The sequence below is a fragment of the Mastigoproctus giganteus genome, chromosome 3, assembly GCF_048544385.1.
Source record: "Mastigoproctus giganteus isolate SK-2022 chromosome 3, ASM4854438v1, whole genome shotgun sequence".
NCBI lineage: Eukaryota > Metazoa > Arthropoda > Arachnida > Uropygi > Thelyphonidae > Mastigoproctus > Mastigoproctus giganteus.
In genome coordinates, this window is record NC_143577.1 from 180,083,577 (window position 1) to 180,104,620 (window position 21,044).

General features: G+C 37.4%; 1 protein-coding gene across 1 annotated transcript in view; it reads right to left on the reverse strand.

Moving 5' to 3' along the window:
• LOC150088444 (serine/threonine-protein kinase D3-like) overlaps nt 1-21,044 on the reverse strand; it is a 550,939-nt gene that overhangs the window by 153,087 nt on the left and 376,808 nt on the right. Inside the window, exon 15 of the mRNA XM_090370161.1 lies at nt 4,661-4,824. Within this exon, the coding sequence (XP_090226287.1) occupies nt 4,661-4,824 (164 nt within the window). The remainder of the gene's footprint in view (nt 1-4,660; nt 4,825-21,044) is intronic.

The following is a 21,044-nucleotide window of genomic DNA, read 5'->3' on the forward strand; positions in this document are numbered from 1 at the left end:
GCAAACTTTAATAAAATCTGCTTCTCAAGGTTTTGATCAACATCAACCTTCTAAGTAGTGTAAATAAGTTTAGATTAAACTGTTTAAAAATTTAAACAGTTCAGATTCAAGAACGCAACAATAAAACTCACTTGAACAAACAACAATCACTTCTTGCATTAGTTTTGATGTGAAAACATCTATAGCAGCACCCAACGATGGAAGAGTAACGGAAATACCTTCTGTTACATATCTCCACAACGTTTGCAACAATGCAAATATTGCTGTCAAATATTTGTATTGTTGCAATCATACTTAATTGTTTGCTTGTTTGTTATTTGGTTTTTAGGAGCATTAGCAACTAAGGCCATATTGCTCTGGGGATATGCGGTGGTCATTCCCTGACCTTTCCGCATTCTCCGTATTTGGTGGTCATGGGCTCGAACCCCAGTCTAATCAAGAAGCATGTGCTACGCACTGCTGCTCCTGCCCACCTGGCTACAGAGGCACCATACTTAATTGTGATGTCATGGTATTCTATGAATGGGTTTTGCTAACCTCTTCCAAGTCAAGGATGTTTTCACATAAAATATCTTTTGTGTGTACAGGGTACACACACTTTAATTTTTTATTACAATATTCACTTTTAAAAATGACCGAACTTCAAATATATTGAAGTAATTGCAGCCTGACCATGAAAAATAATTTGTTAAGATTTCCCACGCTCTTTTCTCACAGTGCAGTAATGAAATGAGCTGAATTTACTAGAAGTTAAGAATGAACTAGAAGTTAATTTCATTAGTTAGAGTGTCTGTTTATTAATTTTTTGTGCCAAGAAAGTGGATAGCTTTGCCAATTGCATTTAAAATTAGGATTTTGAAAGCTATAGATATCATGTGCATACTAAGACATCACCAAACAATTCGGCATTCCTAAGAGTACTGTTTTCTATTCTGAAAGATTGGAAAAAGATTCAAAGTTTAGAGACATCTTCTGCACTGGGTAGGATTCGAGCACAAAAGGCAAAGTATTCAGATCTTGAAAAGGTACTTTTGGAATGGCTAATGATGATGCGTGCAGAAAATGTTCCCATAGATGGTAATCTTTTAAAAGCTAAGGCTGAATCGTTATGCATCAAACGAATATTGAAGAATTTATAAGTTCAGATAGCTGGTTCCAGAAATTTAAGACTTGTTGTGCCCTGTCTTTCAAAAAAAGTGTGGCAAAAATGCAGCCATGAACATTGACACTACAAATTAAAGTAAGGAAAACTATTTAAAAACAACTACCAAAGAATGCTATTAAACAAAATTGTGCTATATCTTGAAAGCAAAAATCAATGCGAAATTGACATCCAGGCAATATATTTAAGTGTTTCAGCATGGGATGGATGAAGTTTATGAAAAAGTGATCACCAACTGCTTCAAACATGCTGGATTTACCTGCTTGAATGATGCAATGTGTAAAGTTTTCATGCTTCTTCCTCTATTATTTGTGAAGAACAGTCTGATAATAGGGAAGAAATAATGCTCATCAAGGGTTAGAACTTGCACACTGATTTTTAAAGCACAGCCTAACTGTGAAATTGAAATAACAGCTATCACGCACCATCATAATTCTATTTTAAAACATGCTGTTCAATTGAAACAGTCTGTTTTGATAAATTATTTTAAAGTATGAAAAAATTCTCTTATAGGTCTTGATAGGTATGTAGCCTATGTTGTGAAATTTACAATTTAATTGTAACTTTACTGCACTCTACAATCAGATTTTTTCTTGTTTAATCTGTAGTACATATTTTAAATAAGATTATACTACATAGTATTAGTAGAATTACATTAACTGTTCAAGCTTTTACTTGTTTTGTTGCTGATTTTATGAACAATTGATATAATGTCCTTCCTATAAAAGGACTGTTTTTCTCATTCCCCTAACGGGTCATTATATAGAACTTCAGTTATATTAACAGTAGAAGTAAGGTAATGAATCACACTTGATGTCAATGGATTAATGGCTGATGACCCTGCTCAGGCTGCTGACAAACCGAATAGGTATTTTGCATTTACATTCATGTATGAGGAATTAATTAGGACAGGAGATGCCAGAAGTTTATCAAACTCCAATGGGGAGCTAAATTACTTTGTGACACCTAAAAGGAAAGTGAAAGAGGAATTGTTGAGGCTGAACAAAAAAGGCACCTGGGATGGATAGGATCTATCCAATCATGTTAAAAGAAGTGATAATGGAGGTAAGCAAGCCTTTAGCCGTAATTATGAGAGCATCCTTGGAATTCGGGGAGGTCTCTATGAAGATGTGAAAATGTATCCCCAATTCATAAAGGAGGATGAAAAGATTAAATGAGTATTTACAGACCTGTTAGCATACTATCTCTTCCAGGAAAAATAATGGAATCATTGGTTAAAGAAGTAATGCAGGACCATTTGGATAGGCATGCAATTATATACAGCTATGCAATCACAGCATGGATTTGTCAAAGAGCGATCTTGTCTAACCGATCTAAGGTTACTATGAGGTAGCGACCAAGGAACTAGATGCAAAAAAATAATTTTGATATCATATACTTGGATTTCAGCAAGGCTTCTGATACTGTTGCATATCAAAGACAGCTATACAAACTGGAGCACTAGCATTAAGGGCAAGTTACTGCTATTGATAAAGAGATGGTTAAGTGGAAGAAGACAGAGAGTGGTAATCATTGGGCACTGCTCTTCGTGGACTAATGATCTTGGTGGAGTTCCCCAGGGTTCACAGTTCGGGTCCACTGTCGTTTTCAATATTTATCAATGATACTGATAAAGGCATATCAGGCTAAATGTCAGTTTGCAGATGACACAAAGGATGACAGGGTGAAAATCAATTAACCATTCCTCTACACGTGAGATTAATAATTTATTAATCTCACATGTTTTATCTAATTTTATCTGAGATTAATCTCAGGTTAATACTTTATTAAACTCATAGCCCAAACCACTATACATTTAAGGGAGATGTTTTGGGCAACTTACTGCTGCCTATCGTCAGACCACAGTAGCGATAATTTGACTGAAATATCACCCTTAAATTTATAGTGTTTTGTGCTATAAGCTTAATAAACTATATTATTAATCTCACATGACAGAAGAGTTGTTATTGGTACAATTAATTTTCATGGAAAACAAACATGTAACATCCTTCCCTAACTATATTAGATGTTGGCAGGGTGGTTAATGACAGTTGTCAGGGTGAGCTACTACAACAAGATCTACAAAAATTGGGTTGATGGGCTAAGAAATGGCAGTTGAAGTTTAAAGAAGTTTAACGTTGACAAATGCAAGGTACGGGACATGGGTAGTAGTAACTCTAGAGTAACTTATCATATAATAATGGTGAACTTATCAACTGCGTGGTGCTACACTCAAGGTAGTGGAGAATGAAAAAGAACCGGGAATAACTGTGCAGTCAGACATGAAATTCTCTGAGCAGTGCAGACATGGTGCCAGGACAGCTCATGGTGTTTTGTCAATGATATACAGAAACTTTGCTAGGCAGAGATAAGGAGGTGATTATCCCTTTTTATAAGGCCATGGTAATGGCACACCTTGAGTACTGTATACAGGGTTAGAGGTCTCACTTTAGGAAGGATGTAGATCTGCTGGAATGGGTGCAGAGAAGGGCAACCAGATTGGTGAAGGGAACAAAGAGGTGCTCCTAGAAAGGCTTCCATTCTGCAAACTACAGCATCTAGCTTTCTGTGATCTGATAGAGGTGTATAAAGCCTTGAATGGTTTGAGCATGCTCAATGCTGATGGGATTCTTCCTCTTGCTCAGAATAATCACCTGAGAGGGCATAAATTCAAATTGAGGAAAGACAGATGTAGGATAGATGTGCGGAAATGTGCCTTTAGCCAGTGGGTAGTTGGTTGGTGGAACAGACTTCCATCCCTTGTTGTGGAAGTTGATAGCCTAAATAAATTTAAGGCTCAGCCGGACAGGTATTTTGAACGAGTGGAGGGATGAAATGGGAGTGGTGTTTCTTTGGCTGATGCTGCATAACTTGCTTTCTTGCATCATATTCCTCTACTAATGCTAATCAGACTATAGGTCTGACGTAGCCCAGTGGTTGTTTGTTTGTTTGTTATTTGGTTTTTAGGAGCATTAGCAACTAAGGCCATATTGCTCCAGGAATATGCGGTGGTCATTCCCTGACCTTTCCGCATCCTCCGTATTTGGTGGTGACGGGCTCAAACCCCGGTCTAATCAAGAAGCGTGTGCTACGCACTGCTGCTCCTTCCCACATGGCTACGGAGGTGCCTAGCCCAGTGGTCAGGAGCGAGGACTGCATAGCACGCGTTCCTTGAGTGGACCGGGGTTCAAGCCCATGACTACTAAAAACGATAAATATTTGTATTGACGATTTATTGTAAACTCTACTGACTTGGTTGTCGTGCTGGGGTATAAACAGAAAATTTATTTTATTTATTTAAATAAATAACATTCTAAATGAGTTTATAATATGAGCGACCACTACCTTGTTTCTAGATGGATTGAAATAAAAATATCTATTAGGGTGCTCTCTTGGTTAAAATTTTGATATCCCAAGTCTATTTTTTATTTTTGGAAAAAAAATGCTAAAAAAAAAATCAAGACCCCTTTCATAACAGAGAGGAATATGCACACTTACTTTTTCAGGAGTCTCAAACATGTTTTCCAGATTAATAACTCCAGGATGGTGAATATTTTGCAAAATAGAAACTTCATTTTTCAATTGTGCTTCTTGTTTAGTTGGAAATCTTAGTTTGTCGATTACTTTAATAGCAACACATCGGCTCGATGTCCTATGAACACCTGGATTAAAAAATGCAGTATTTTTTAAAAAAAGTTATATTTAAATTAAAGATCCTTTAATAGTTAATCAATTTATTAAAACAGATCTACTAATCTTCAACAAACTACTACTATCGACTGTAACCTACTAAAAAGAAGACCATTCACAAATAATTCAATAAAATGGATATGTACAAGAAACCTAGAGTTCCACTATGTATCTTCTTGAAAATATGAACTGCACAGCAAGTGCAACATTCTGAAGAGAATGTCCTTTATTCTTACATTTATGGTGTGCATACACACATGAGTTCTGTTTGTAGGGGTGATTCTGTGTGGATCTGAGAGAGAGAGACCTTGGATGCTTTGAATTTTTCAGTGTATATACCATATCAAAGATTATTTCTTCAATGTCTCTGTTGAAGGCTTGTGGTAAAGTTGTGCTTTATAGGTAACAAATGACTATTTTTTTGTACTTCCTTCATATCGATATGGTGTCCCTAGATCAAATCTTGCAGTTAAATTCCCAAAAATCCTCTGGCATGGCTGACCTTTTGAAAACACTGTGGACTGTTATGCTGTTTTATTCTTGTACACCTGCTGTTTTGTATTTAACTTACTCTGGACAACTCTGGCAAAGTTATTTACAGTCTATCCTGTAAATAACTTTGCCTTTGTTGAGATTTTCAACTAAAAATATCAACAAGAGCAAACTAGAAATGTGCACATAGGATAAAGCAGAGATTTTAGGATCATAAGATACTAGAATAACTTCCAGTTATTGTCATGTATAAATAATAGTACTACCAACCTTGTTATAAATTTTATTTTCAGTCTTATAGTAGGATTGGATTATGTTCACTAGATACACTGCACATGTTGGGCGATGAAGTTCACTGGGTATTGGAATCTCATTAGATCATTTTGAATTCAATTTATTTCACTTTTCCTGTTAAATTGTTCCTGTGTAAAGGTATGGCACTGTTCATCAGGAGCTCTCAATGAAAATTTACTGATTAGCGTACCTGGAAATGTAGTAGAGGTAGAAGCCTATGTGAATGTATTTCCGTAGACTAACATGGGTGTACTGTTGATATGGATACATAGGTCAAAGAAAAATATACAACATTTCTCCTCCTCTAGCACAGTTTTTGAACCAAACAGAAGTACAAAGGTATGCATGGGGCAATTTTTTGTGGATTGTGTACTCAGATACGTGCAATACACTTCTCACCAGCACTTTCATATGGTCAGTTTCATCAATAGCACTATGTAGGCAAGGCAAGCCAAACTGTGACCAAGGAAACTGAGTTTAACTGCATATTTTCTTTTAACTGCAAATTACTTATCCTATTTTCCAAAGCTAACGGACTGTAACTTAATTAAGATAAGTTAGATTAGGGAAAACTAGCAATTCAATTGCCAGTATGTAGCAACACTAAGCAGAATGCACTGGGAGATAGTGATTTGCTGTTGTTGTTGTTATTCGGTTTAACAACACAAGGGCTACTAAGGCCAAACTGTGTCTGTTCATAGTTAATTCCCAAAAGCATATTGTTAGAGAGATTAAATTATATGCTTCTGTACAAGCCAATATGCTTTAGATATAATAAAAGTTCTTCAATATTTGCTTCATTTCCTAAGAAATTAGATAAATCAGGTGATATGTTCAACGTGAAGAGTGACTGAAAAGTGTTTGACCGGATGGTTGAATGTAAAGGACAATCAACCAGAAAATGATGGACTTCAGTGCTCATCCTGTCAGATGCAACGTAAATTGCATCTGACAGGATGAGCACTGCGGCGGGTTTTCTCCCAATAATAGAAAGAGATGAGTATGACGAGTGTGTCCAATTCTGAGTCTTGCCAGTACTACTTCCTCTCATCTGTTTTGTCGGATGCCAGATAACCACAGCTTTGGATCTTCTTTTATCTGGTAAAGTTTATTGTTGGTGTCACTTTTTCAGGTCTGTGACCATTTATCGTAGCACTCTTGGCGTATGACAGACCTATAGTCAGAGTAAAGGAACCTGAGGATGTTGTGAGAGAGCGGGTTGAGGATGTTTAGCGGCAAAGTCAGCACTTTCATTTCCCGGAATGCCTGAATGGCCAGGGATCCAGCTAAAACTGATAGACTGATTGGACATACTGCAAGAAAATAGCTGGGAATGAATCTGTTTCAATGTAGGATGAGAAGAGGAGAAATTCTTCCTTATGGCAGAGAGAGCACTCAGGGAGTCTGTGTAAATTATGACAGATGAGATGGATAGCTCAATAATCTTACTAAGCGGTAACTGAATGGCATACAATTCAGCTGTGAAGACGTTGCAAGCTAGCGGTAGTGTGGATGAAATTGTACATAAAGGAAAAACTGCCGCAGCACCTACCATACTGTCAGTTTTGGAATCATCTGTATAAATTTTACAGGCATGGCTGTTCATAGTAGCATGAGCTGAATGTAACTGAATGCAGGGAGGTATAATATTTTTCCCCCACTGGAGGAAGTGTATATCTTGAGAGACAGACACATATGTCCAAGGTGGAACAGGTGTAGTTGTGTCTTGAAAAATTTCATTTAATTTGACATTCCAACTGTGAACAAGCTCTTTGATCCTGAGCGAGGCAGGTCTATTTTCATTTGGCTTGCTCTCATAGAAGGCTTTTACCAACGAGTATTATAAAGATACTCTCAACTTGGGTGCGATGGTAAACTCCAGATCTTAGCAGTGTAGTGAAGCAGTAGTGTTTTTCTGTGCAGATGTAATGGGGGATCATGCGCTTGAATATAAAGACTTTGGATCAGAGAAGTCCTGAAAGCTCCTAGTGCAGTCCTCAGAGCACTGTGATGGATCATATTTAGTCGTTTTAAAGAAGTGTTCCGGGCAGAGTCAAAAACTGGACAACCATAATCTAGCCGTGAATGGATTAAACTTCTGTAAAGATGCATTAAAGTATATAGATCAGCTCCCCATGACATTGACGAGACGATCGAAGTATATTCAATTGCTTCATACAAGAAGCTCTCAAATAAGTGATATGGGCTTGGAAATTTAGCTTGATGTCTAATATTAGTCTAAGAAATTTAACAGTATTAACAAGCATGATTGGAGTATTGCTTATTTGTAGTTCAAGTTCAGGATGGAGAGCTTCTATTTTGGTTATGGCAAGTTGTACTTGCCATTCAATGGTATTCATACTTTGAGATTGACATGAAATGGTAAGATCATCTGCATACAAATAAGTTTGAACAGTTTTTGGGATATCTTGTGTCATGTTGCTAACTCAGATTGAAAATAGTGTTGGACTAAGTATTGATCCCTGCGGGACTCCCTTTTCCTGAATGTGAGATGTAGAGAGTATGGAGTATGTTTTTATATTGGACCTGAAAAGAGCGCAACTGTAGGAAATTTTGAATTATTTCCGGCAAATGGCCCCGAAGTCCCAGATGGTAAAGGTCCCTAATAATACCATGATGCCATGTAGTATCAAATGCCTTTTCAAGATCTAAATTGTTTCATGTTGTTTCATGACAAAGGCATTGTGGATATGGGATTCGGCTTTGATAAGCACGTCCAACGTTGATCTATTTTTCCGAAAGCTATACTGTTGTTCTGGAAGGAGATTCTCTGACTCCAGGATGTAAGTGAGTCTAGTATGAACCATCCTTTCGAAAATTTTTCTCATGCAGCTCGTAAGAGATATTGGCCTGTAATTTTCAACACAGGAAGAATCTTTTCCTGGTTTTAGTAAGGCGATAATGAACGAATGGCACCAGGAAGAAGGAAAGGCATTTTCAGAGAAGGTCCAATTATAAAAAATTAATAGGGTTCTCAAGTTTTCTCCAAATAAATGCTTTAGCATAATACAATGAACTCCATCTGGACCTGCAGCGCTATTGGAAGATCTGTTTAATGATTCTTGAAGTTCTATTAATGTAAACGGTTGGTTGTACAGGAATGAGCGGCGTGTGAAGAAGTTGATATTATACTGTTCTGCATCTGCTTTGATGTTCTGGAAGGTGGACGCATAGGTGGCAGAAGCTGAGATTTTTGCAAATGATTCCGCTAATGCATTTGCAACTTCTTCAGGAATAGAAATATCTTTCCCTTTCCAATGAAGTATCGGAGAGGGAAGCTGTTTGTTTGTTATTTGGTTTTTAGGAGCATTAGTAACTAAGGCCATATTGCTCCGGGAATATGCTGTGGTCATTCCCTGACCTTTCCGTATCCTCCGTATTTGGTGGCGACGGGCTTGAACCCCGGTCTAATCAAGAAGCATGTGCTACACACGGAGAGGGCAGCCGAGCCTAACTTGTCTAGCTTTTGCTTTTAGTCTTTTAAAAGCAATTAGGTTACTAGTGGTGGGATACTTGCAGAAATTATTCCAAGCACGGTTTTTTTCCTGTTTGGCAATTAAACAATCTGTATTCCACCAGTGATTTCTGTGTTTTCTGTATAGCATTGATTTTGGAATGGAAGCCTTAGCTGCAAATCTGATTGGTTATGTAAGTGTTTACATCATCAATATGTTGCCTTTGAACATAAAATATGTCTAAGAGTATTTGGGCAGAATAGCCACCCCAGTTTGCCTTTATAAACTGCCAATTGGATTGCTGATCGGGATTTGGAGTTACCGCTGTTTGTAGCGAGCAAATAATTGGAAAGTGATCACTGTTAAAGAGATCGGTTAATACCGACCATATCATGATTGGAAATATGGATGGTGAACAAACTGACAAGTCTATTGATAAGCAGATCCGGTTGCTAAGTGGATGTAAGTAGGAGATCCAGAATTTAATAAATTAAGATCATTATTACGCATGAATTCCTCCATCAATTTGCTTCTTCTATCCATTGTGGTAGATCCCCACAATGGATGGTGTCCATTAAAGTCACCAAAAAGACAAATTAGAGTTGGGAGTTGTGCAATGTGGTTGCCAAGTTCTGAAACAGAAGTGGTGCAGACGGTGGAATATAAATGGAAACAATGGTAAATGATGTATCAAGTGCAATGCGAGCTGCCACAGCTTCTAGGATAGTTCTCAATTGGATCGGCCTGGATGGTATGTTAGCGTTAACAAGAATAGCAACTCCTCCACGTGCAGGTGATTCTGAGTTCCTATTTCGTCTGTAAATGGTATAACTTGAAAATTTTGGCAAAACTTAGGGTGACATGAATGTTTCCTGTAAGCATACACCTATGGGATTGAATTGAGCTATTAAATCTCTTAAGTCATCAGAATGACTGCTTAGTCCTCTGCAATTCCATTGTATGATGTTATGCATTATTTAGGTTTACCTGAGGTTGATTCATCTGACTGTTTTTTGTACGTGGGACAGTTTTTCCAGCCCTTTTTTGAGAATGTGGGGTGTCCAATATCCATGGTGTCATCTGCATGGAGTTCTAGAATGGGCTCCTCATTATCTAGCAGCTCATCTACATCCATACTGTTGGTGGGAGATTCCATTTTTTTTAAACTGATTCAGATTTTAATTGTTATTTTTCAAATGGGTCCAATAGAGTATGAGTAGGAATGCTGATTGGAGTATTTGTGGCTTCACTAGTTTTTTTTTTGGAGGATTATTTGAGCTCCAGTAGAAACAAAGTTTCAAGTGTGAGCTGCATAAGAACGACCACTATGCACGGTTAGTAGTAGTAGTAGTAGTAGCACTTGATGCAAGAAAGCAAGTGTAGGAGCTTATGCAGCATCAGCCAAAAAAAAAAAAAAAAAAAATCACACCATACCCTCCAATTGCCTGTCCAGTTCCTCCTTAAATTTATTTAACCTATCAACTTCCACAACGACAGATGGAAGTTTGTTCCAGCAATTAACCACCCGCTGGCTAAAGGCAAATTTCCGCACATCTATTCTACATCTATAACTTGTTATAGATGTAGAATAGATGTAGAGGTTGACATAACTTGTCTACGTGCTTCAGGAAACATGACTTTATTTTAAATTTTATATTTTGAATTTTCTTTACTGTTATCCATAGCTCACAAGTTTTGGAAAAGGCTGGATGGCTTCCTTTGCAGTTTGGACAAACAGGGGTTTTGACTGAGCAATCCGCTTGGGTGTGATCTTTAGAGCTGCAGATGGGAAATATGGCAGATGAGTCATTAGGCCTATATTCTGCAGATATAGGATTAGATATAGATATAGATATAGAGATATATTCTGCAGATATAGATATAGAGATATATTCTGCAGATATTCTGCCTAATGACTCATCTGCAGAAATATTCTGCAGATGAGTCATTAGGCCTATAGCACACTCCTACTCTCAATTTTGATTTCCCTATGCTTATGTCACACCAAACTGACTCGACACTGCCCTGTCCATGGATGTCGACTGGCTTCACTTCCTTGGACTTTATGTGTTTCTTAACTAATAGCATAACCCCTCCTCCCCTCCTGTCCTGTCTATCCTTTCTATACACATTGTATTCCCCAAATTCCAGTTCCGCATTCCTTATATCTGTGTGACACCACGTCTCTGATATCCCAACAATATCTGTCTTTGATGTTTTGAGCAATACCTCAAATTCATTTACCAAACTCCTAGCATTGGTGTACATGCAGGTATACATGCACCTGTTTCTATTCTTGGCTACCCTAACACAACCCATGTGTTTACTTGTACCGCAATGACTCCCAGCAGTCTCTGAAATATCTGCATCTTGTTTTTCAGGCTTCTGCTCATTTCAATAGAAGCAGTGCAAGAATCACTTCCACCTCTGCCAGTGGCTACTGTTAATTTAGTAGTCCTTGTATCCTCCCAATCTAGCAGTTTTCCGACCCACCTAACACTGCCTCGATAGCATCAGGAAACATTCTTGCACCCTTTCTATTTAAGTGTATCCCATCCCTGTAGAAGCAGTCTCTCCTGTTAACAAGTACAACCAGGCTGAAAAAAATTCTACCTCTTGAGCCCTGCACAATCTTTCCAGGGCCGAATTGATTGACAGGGCTCTCATCATATACTCCCTCCTATCGTGTCTGGGCAGAATTGCAGACACTTTCAAATTCAACCCTAATTCATGGCTTTTTTTCAACAGTGACCTGTACTTGTTAAGTAATTCCGCTGGTCTCCTACTCTTAATATCATTAGTGCCTACATGTACAACTATATCACCTTTTGTGCCCTTAAAAGATGATATCCGCTCTACAATGTCATCAACCTTTGCCCCTGGCAGACATACCCTGGTCCTGTTCCACCTATCCTTTTTACAAATCATGTTTCCCGTTTCCCTGACAATAGAGTCACCAACAACTACTAGTTCATTTGGGACCAGCGCATTTTGCCTTGGGGGCTGCCGCTGTGTTGCGTGATGACCAAGTGCAAGCTTGGCATTGGTGTGGGCAGCTGAGAGCTTTATGGGCCCCTCACTTTTAATCCTCCGAGGGCATCCACCCTGTCCTTCAAGCTCTCATATAGGCCCATAACAACACTGAGTTGTCGCCTGATTTCCTTACACTCCTTGCATTGCGCACACACACACACAAAGACAAAGGCAGTATCATGTCCCGTACCCGACTGCTCCACAAACATCAAGCAAGTAGTGCATTTTAAAAGGCTGTGAAAGGACAAGCCTGTGAAAGGAAAAGGTTGTGAAACCCCGTTCCTGAAAGGACAAGGAATTAAACTGGTCACTAATCTAATGCATATGGTCATAAAAGCTAAGTCACCCTTTTCATTTTTGTCTATTCCAAGAATTGGGTTTTTTCGACTACTTGAGCAATTATGAATGTTTGCTTGTTTGTTATTTGGTTTTTTAGGAGCATTAGCAACTAAGGCCATATTGCTCCAGGGATATGAGGTGAGTATGGTCATTCCCCTGACCTTTCCACATCCTCCGTATTTGGTGGTCACGGGCTCGAACCTTGGTCTAATCAAGAAGCGTGTGCTACGCACTGTTGCTCCTGCCCACCTGGCTACGGAGGTGGCCTTACGAATGTTTGCATAGTTACCAAAATTTGTATGGTATATCCGTGTAATATGCTCGTTATAACAGTGAACAATTGTATGAGAATAATTGTAAATTAAAATCTTTATGGCTTTTTGCTCGTTATAACCAAGTTCAAACTATATTTATATATATATATGTGTGTGTGTGTGTGTGTGTGTGTATTATATACATATATTTTACATTTTACCCCAGGGGCTCACTAAGGCCATATTGCTCCAGGGATATGCGGTGGTCATTCCCTGACCTTTCTGCATCCTCCGTATTTGGTGGTCACGGGCTCGAACCTTGGTCTAATCAAGAAGCGTGTGCTACGTACTGTTGCTCCTGCCCACCTGGCTACGGAGGCGGCCTTACGAATGTTTGCATAGTTACCAAAATTTGTATGGTATATCTGTGTAATATGCTTGTTATAACAGTGAGCAATTGTATGAGAATATTCGTAAATTAAAATCATTATGGCTTTTTGCTCGTTACAGCCATGATCTTGTTATTTCCATGTTCGTTATAACCAAGTTCAACTTATATTTATATATATGTGTATATTATATACATATATTTTATATTTTACCCCAGGGGCTCACATCTGGTGAGTATGGGCTTGGCACACCCAGGGTCCTGAGCTAGATATCATCATTCTTCTTTTTCTTGGTGATTCCCTTCTACTTCTCTCTCTCTCTCTCTCGGGGTAATTCAGAAAAATTTTGTTTTGGCTGGTGCAGCATAAGCCTCACTCTTCCTTGCACCACATGGCTAATAATAATAATAATAATAATATATATATACAAAGGGTACTAGGAAAGTTTTGCAATATGATGCAACAATGAATCACAGGAAGCTGCTTGTTGCTGCATGTTGAGACATGTACTAGGAAAGTTTTGCAATATGATGCAACAATGAATCACAGGAAGCTGCTTGTTGCTGCATGTTGAGACATGTTCATACGTGCATAGTAGCCGCCACGCCAAGTCGATGGGCTCAGTTATTCATTAGTAGTGAGAGTGTAAAGTGCTTGCGATGGCATCGTGGTCACGAAATGAGATAAGGACAGTTTTGCGGTATAATTTCGTGTGTGGTTTAACCATAGACCAGTGCTTAGAAGAAATGACTCTTGCACTAGATGATGATTGTCCACATCGTACAACGATATTCAGGTGGTATAGAGAATTCCAAAGGGGAAATTTCACCCTGGAGGATTCTGAGAGGCCGGGAAGGCCACGAACGTCAGTTACAGAGGAAAAATGTTACTGCTGTGAGGAAAATGCTTGACGAAAACAGGCGAGTGACCTACCAACAGATAGAGGATACTTTGGGCCTAAATGCACCAGCAATTCGTTCGATTCTGCAAGATCATTTGCACGTGAAGAAACTTTATTCTCTCTGGGTGCTGCATCAACTGACTGAAGAGCAGATGACATGACGTGTGACTTGGTGCCGGGAGATGTTAAAAAAGTTTGATAAGGGACAATCTCGGTATGTGAACAACATTGTGACAGGTGACAAGACTTGGCTGTACTATTACGATCTGCCGACCAAGGCTCAAAACAAAGTTTGGGTCTTTGATGATCACAACACACCCGTAATTGTCAGAAAATCCCGATCTGTAAAGAAGAAAATGATAGCTGTATTTTTCAAATCGAGTGGAACTGTGGAACGTGTCGTTTTGGACACGCAGAAGACAGTCTCAGCTAAGTGGTATACTGAACAATGCCTGCCTAAAGTCATTGGATCTATGAAGAACCTGCGGCCAAAGTCAAGAATGGACACCTGGTACCTCCATCACAATAATGCTCCAGCTAAGCGCGCCAAAGCCTGCACCGAATATTTGACCACGACAGGACTGAAACTTCTCGAGCACCCTCCCTACAGTCCAGACCTTGCTCCCTGCGACTTTGCACTGTTCCCGCATGTGAAAATGAAGCTAAAAGGGAGGCGGTTTTCCAGTGATGAGGACCTTCTACGGGCTTGGGACAACGAGTGTGCTTTACTCCCTAGTGAAACTTGGCAGAACTGGTTTAAAGATTGGTTTCGGAGGATGGAGAGGTGTATTGAACGTAGAGGAAATTACTTTGAAAAAATTAAATAAACAAAGCTGTATTGCAAAACTTTCCTAGTACCCTTTGTATATATATATATATATATATAAAATAAAGTACCCAGTGAGGACAGCAAGTATGGAGATAAAAATTTAATTCAATTGACAAGGGGAATTTATTAAGAAAAGTAATACAAAAATTGACACAAATTAAATCAATGTTCTTCTTGGATATTTAATTTTTGTTTTTTAATATTTTCCTCTAATATTTAATGAATTTTTGTCCACAATCAAGTAAAATGTAAAATCTTGTTCTGTAGAACACACTTCTTTAAGTTATCAAATTGAAATTGCTACACAAGAATGCCTTGCACCTGTTGAACTGTATCACTGAGTCCATATTGACCCAAATTCAAGAAATAATACTAGAGATTAAATAGTTTTATTTTTTTTTTTTATCATACTTTGATTGTATGTTAAATATTTTTGATTACTCTGGAACAATGTTTATTATGTTGATGAATATGCAGTTATTAAACTAAACATTTGCTCACATTTATGCATATGAAATTAGAAAGTCAGCAAGCTATTTCTTGTACCTTTGTTTGCCACCTCGTGTCTAGTTTCTTCATGCAATATTGCAGTCAATTGTATACTGCAAAAGCAGCACATTGTAATACAATTCATGTGGACTATGTGATTGAGGTTTCACATAGGTTTCAGTTTCCCCTCTCCTCTCTAGACAAGATGTTTCCTTTAATTTCAATTCCAAAATAAAATCAAACAATCCTCTTTTTAAAATAAACAACCGACAAGAACACAAATTCTTGTGCAAAAAAGTATTTATATTTCAAGATACAATTAAACAGTTAAGACCTTTTAAGCTTCACTAGAATTCCAGTCTTGATGATTTATGGAATTATCATAACCTTAGAATGTATGGTTATGCAATAACCTTACAATGCTCAGTTTCATAACTTGAGATTAATGTTGTCTCTTTAAAACTTGAATGTTTTATTACTGAGATAACAGCTTATTTTGAGGTATTTAGGAACCTTAATTTTCAAAATCAACAGCATTAAATTCAATATGGAGACATGTTGCTCTTGTACTTTTAAACGTTGAATCAACTGAACCTACAAAAAATGGAATTAATGCCACTTAACCAAATCTATTCTTGCCATTTTTATGCAATTGCTTTGATGATCAGTTTCTTTATCATGTATCTGCATCAACATTCACTGACTTTAATGCTTTATTGAACATCTTAACCAAGAAGTTATTTCAATTTAATGTTCCTTCTTCAATATTTTTAAATTAGTAATAATTTCCAATCATTAAATATATCTGTATCTCTAACATTATCACTATTCTCATGCCTTAATATTACAACAAACAACTGATGCATTAGCATTAGTAGAGGCATATGATGCGAGAAAGCAAGCTTATGCAGAATCAGCCAAAAAAAAAAAAAAAAAAAGCTCCCATTTCACCCCTCCTTTCGATCCAAATACCCGTCCAGCTCAGCCCAAAATCTATCCAGGCTACCAACCCCCACAACAAAGGACGGAAGTCTGCTCCACCAACCAGGCACCTGCCGGCCAAAGGCAAACTCCCGCACATCCATCCCTCCTTCCCCAACCTGAACCCATGCCCCCTCAGGCGCCCACTCCGAGCAAGAGGAAGAATCCCATCAGCACCGAGCATGCTCAACCCATTCAAGGCCCCAGACACCTCAATCAGACCACCTCCCAGGTGCCCAGCCCCAAGACACTGCAATCTGCAAAACTCAAACCCGCAACAAGAGCAACCTACCAATTCCCCCCCCCAACAGCCCACATCCCTCCCAAAATTCTGCTGCTATGTGCTGTCAAAGGTGGAGATGGGTAGATAAAATTCACGAGTTTGTGGGTAATAATGGATGGCCAGTGCTCAAAACAGAAGGAACTGGAAAGTTGCTGGAGAGGCCTTTGTCCTGCAGTGGATTGAAAATGGATGATGATGATGATGATTATGATGTGCTGTCTATTATGTAAATACAGAGTATGGACAGATGCTTTACAACAATAATGATATTTTTATAACAAATAGCAACAACTTAAAACTAAAAAAAAACCATGAAATGAATTTGAAAAGAAAATTGCTGCTTTCCTCCCAAGTTTATTTCAGAACACACTCCTTTATGTTATCAAACTGAAATTGCTACACAGGGACTCCTTGCTTCTTGCAGGGACGCCAAGAAGCAATGAGTCCAAAGTTCATAGTTAAGTGAAAAGATTTACAGAAAAAAAAGTTAACAGAGAAATTTTTGTTTTGTTGCAAGAGCTGCTCTATGGCTCCATCTAGATTAAAGATATTCAATAACTATGAATTTAAATTATTTGCAACTAATATAATAAATAATATATTTATGTTGAATTTTTTTAAAACTAATTACATGAAGCTGTTTGACAAGTTTCCATGACTTCTGCCTTCATTGTGTCATGTTTGTAAGGAGGCATCCAGTTGATTTTCTTGGCTTTGACCATTTGTGAAGACAATTGTGCTGCAATATGCCTTTTTTAATCACAATGGAACAATGGAATAACTCTGTGGCTAGATACAGTCAGTATAAGGAGAATGTACTTTTGCAACTACAGTATTAGTGCTGTTAGAAGTCAACTGAAGCTGCTGCTGTTTCTGTAAGGTTCTAGCTGAAGAATACGAGTTGATCAGCGATGGTCACACCTTACCCAAGCACCATGTGTCAGACACAACTATAAATATGCTCAGAGGCCTTCTAGGTTGTTGTTGTTGTTTGGTTTTTAGGAGCATTAGCAACTAAGACTATATTGCTCCGGGATATGCGGTGGTCATTCCCTGACCTTTCCGCACCCTCCGTATTTGGTGGTGACGGACTCGAACCCCGGTCTAATCAAGAAGCATGTGCTACGCACTGCTGCTCCTTCCCACCTGGCTACGGAGGTGCCTGCCTTCTAGGGGGCAGTAGTATGACTGTGAATGCAAGATGGCAAGAGTGAAGAAGCTAACATAATTTCAGCACAGAATGATGGTAGGGTATCACATAAGCAATCAGTCTGTATGTGAAATTTCAATGGCACTGAGGATGCCTAGGTTAACAAGTGGTGATGTGATCTGCAAAATGAAATGGACTAGTGGTTTCAGCACTAGCCCATTTCAATCATCAAATAACAATGAAAACCTCAATGAAATGACCCCGAAACCTCTGAAGCTAATGGAATATGACATGAGATCCCTGAAAACAATCATCTATTTGGAGAGCAGGTCAATGTTGTCACAGCATACACAAGCCTTAAGTGAGCTGATTCGGACATGTCAGCACCAGTACAGTTCAGGATGCTGAATGCCATCAATTATCATGGTCATGCAGCTATCCACAAGCTAGTAATCATCCCAACTAATGCCTGGCATTATTTTATGGTCCAAGGATCGACCATAGACTAATGGAAGGTTTTGGAGTGAGGAGCCATGGTGTCATTATTGGGCCTATGTCTCTTTTGATAAAATAATAAATGTCAATTTATTGCTGAGGGAAAAATGCTCCTAAACAAATGGCCTTGTCCACTTCCCAGCAGTTAAAGTAAATACATTGGTATTTGAAACAAGTTACAATAGAATTCCACTTATCCAAAACAACTGGGACCAAGAGTATTTTGGATAGTAAATTTTTTTTTCCAGTAATCAGTTCTAAATGCACTCTACTTATATATAAAAATACAAAGGTTGGAAAGAAAAATTTAATGAGAGAAAATTAAATTACAATAATTTTTATATATTTACCCATCAAATGCATCAATTTGATATTCAATTCTTGTGACTCAGCCCAACTATTAGTAACCCCGGGGGCTCACATCTGGTGAGTATGGGCTTGGCAAACCCAGGGTGATGAGCTGGATATCATCATTCTTCTCTATCTCTCTCTCTCTCTCTCTCTCTCTCTCTCTCTCTCTCTCTCTCTCTCTCTCTCTCACACACACACACACACACACACACACACACACACACACACACACACACACACACACACACACACACACACACACACAGGGGGGTAACTCGGGAATTTTTTTTTTTTTTTTGGCTGGTGCAGCATAAGCCTCAGGCTTCCTTGTACCATATGGCTAATAATAATAATAATAATAATAAATGGAAAGGTATTAAATGCTGCACTGGTTCTTGGTTTCATGGTATATATTCATCATAATGTACTCTCTTCATATTAAATTTCTGTCAGATTTGGATTAGTAATTAATGGTGAAATTCTTTCCTCAGCTGTCAGAAAGTGCTAACCTGAATCATTATTAGTGTCAAAAATGTGCAAAGAGTTTATTACAGAGTTCATGAAACAGTACAAGAAAACTCTGTTGAGAGAAAGTTAAATTGAAACATTATACAAATAAACATTTCAAAGAAAGAAGCATCTAAAAAAACTATAAAGTTTGATCTATCTGTGAAAAAAAGGCAAGCATGATTAGATGCTTGGTTTTTTTGTACCATGTATAATTTAACCAGACTGGTTAGATTATCCATGGTACAGTGAAATGGTGCTTCACACCGTTTCATCTATCATCAATGTTCTTTAATTACATAGCTCAATTACATGTTCTTCTGCCTTAAGCCCCTATATGTAATATCATTGTTTACTTTAACTCTCATATTTTCTGATAAAATTTGTTATTATTTACATTTCTATTTTTTGATTCCTTATTATAGCATATATATATTTAATATTGCTGTGTCTTTTTTTTTTTCAGACTTATACTTTCATATCTCATTGCTTTATTTGTCATATCTCATTGTTTTATTTATATTTAATTTAATTTTATTTAATTTTTACTGCAAGCTGTTGTTTACAACTTTTCCTATGTATAACCTCATTGGTCAAAATTTCATTTCCAGTTATTATCAGTCTGCATTGCTATATTTCTAATATCTCTATATATTCAAGTCATTGCTCCCATATTCCTTTACTCTTCTGTAGGCTATTCACTTTTAATTACATTTTCAAATCTACTTTAAATAGTATTAGGCTAAAATGTTATATGTCTCTATAAATTTCAGTTATTATTATTTCCAGTTTTAATTTTGCATCTTCACTGTTTCAACTGTAAAGTTCACAAGCAATTTTCTAAAAAAATCTCCCTTTTAATTCTAGTAATTTCTATTTTACACCTCCCATAATATTTACTTATATTGGTAACTAAATTTTATTCTCATTTTCATTTCTGTTTATATTTTTATCCATTGACTTGTGGTTTACATCAGAAACGAAGACAAGATGTAATTTTCCTTGCAATTCTGGCCATTGGCCCAACGAGAGGCCATTTTTGTAAGTTGTAAAGCAACATTCTCATTTGATCCAATTTTATGTCATTATGTATTTTCATTATGCATATTTTTATTCATTATCTATTAATTATCTTCACTCTACATGTTTCTCTCACTTTCTTTAACTTTCTACTTTATTATTTTTTTTACTGTTCTTTTATTCCTTTTCTTCGTAAGCAATATCCAATAACATGTCGTGTAAAATACAGAATTAATATAAAAAAAAAAGAAAAAAGGGGAAAAATGTAAAAAGGGGGAAGAAACAATTAAATAATAATGAAGACAGAAGTATAAATGGAAGATGTGTGATAGGAATATGTGCCAAAAAAATTTATTAGAAAAATATTAAATACGGGACAAATACATATAGAATTATAAGCCAAATAAATCATAAATTTAGACTGCCGCCGAAGAGAGACTGCAGAGGCCAAAAAAAAGTGAAATATCACTAAAATGACACAATAAACCAACCACAAAAGAAAACAGATATAAGACAAACAACAAGGAACAATAACAGACGACCGTTGCATCCAATCATGTCAGAGAGGGGGGGGGGTGGATACAACAGCCATAAACAGTACTGCATTTCGAATGTAATGCAAATTACAGCAAAAGATGGAGATAGACATTAATTAAAATGGCAGCCTGCCAAAGCAATAAAATCACATCATGGATACCCTAATGCAGTAACAGTATTAACAGAAAAGCTTAAGCACTCACCACTGGACCAGACTACTGCCAAAAAGAAAGAATAAAGTTGATATTAGAAAATAAAAACAAATTATAGAAATATTATAGAGGGCAGTATGAGCAGTACAAAGTAACTAGCACACTACACCCATTAAAAATAAAACTATAAAAATAATAGGTTAGGAGAAAGAAGAAAAGG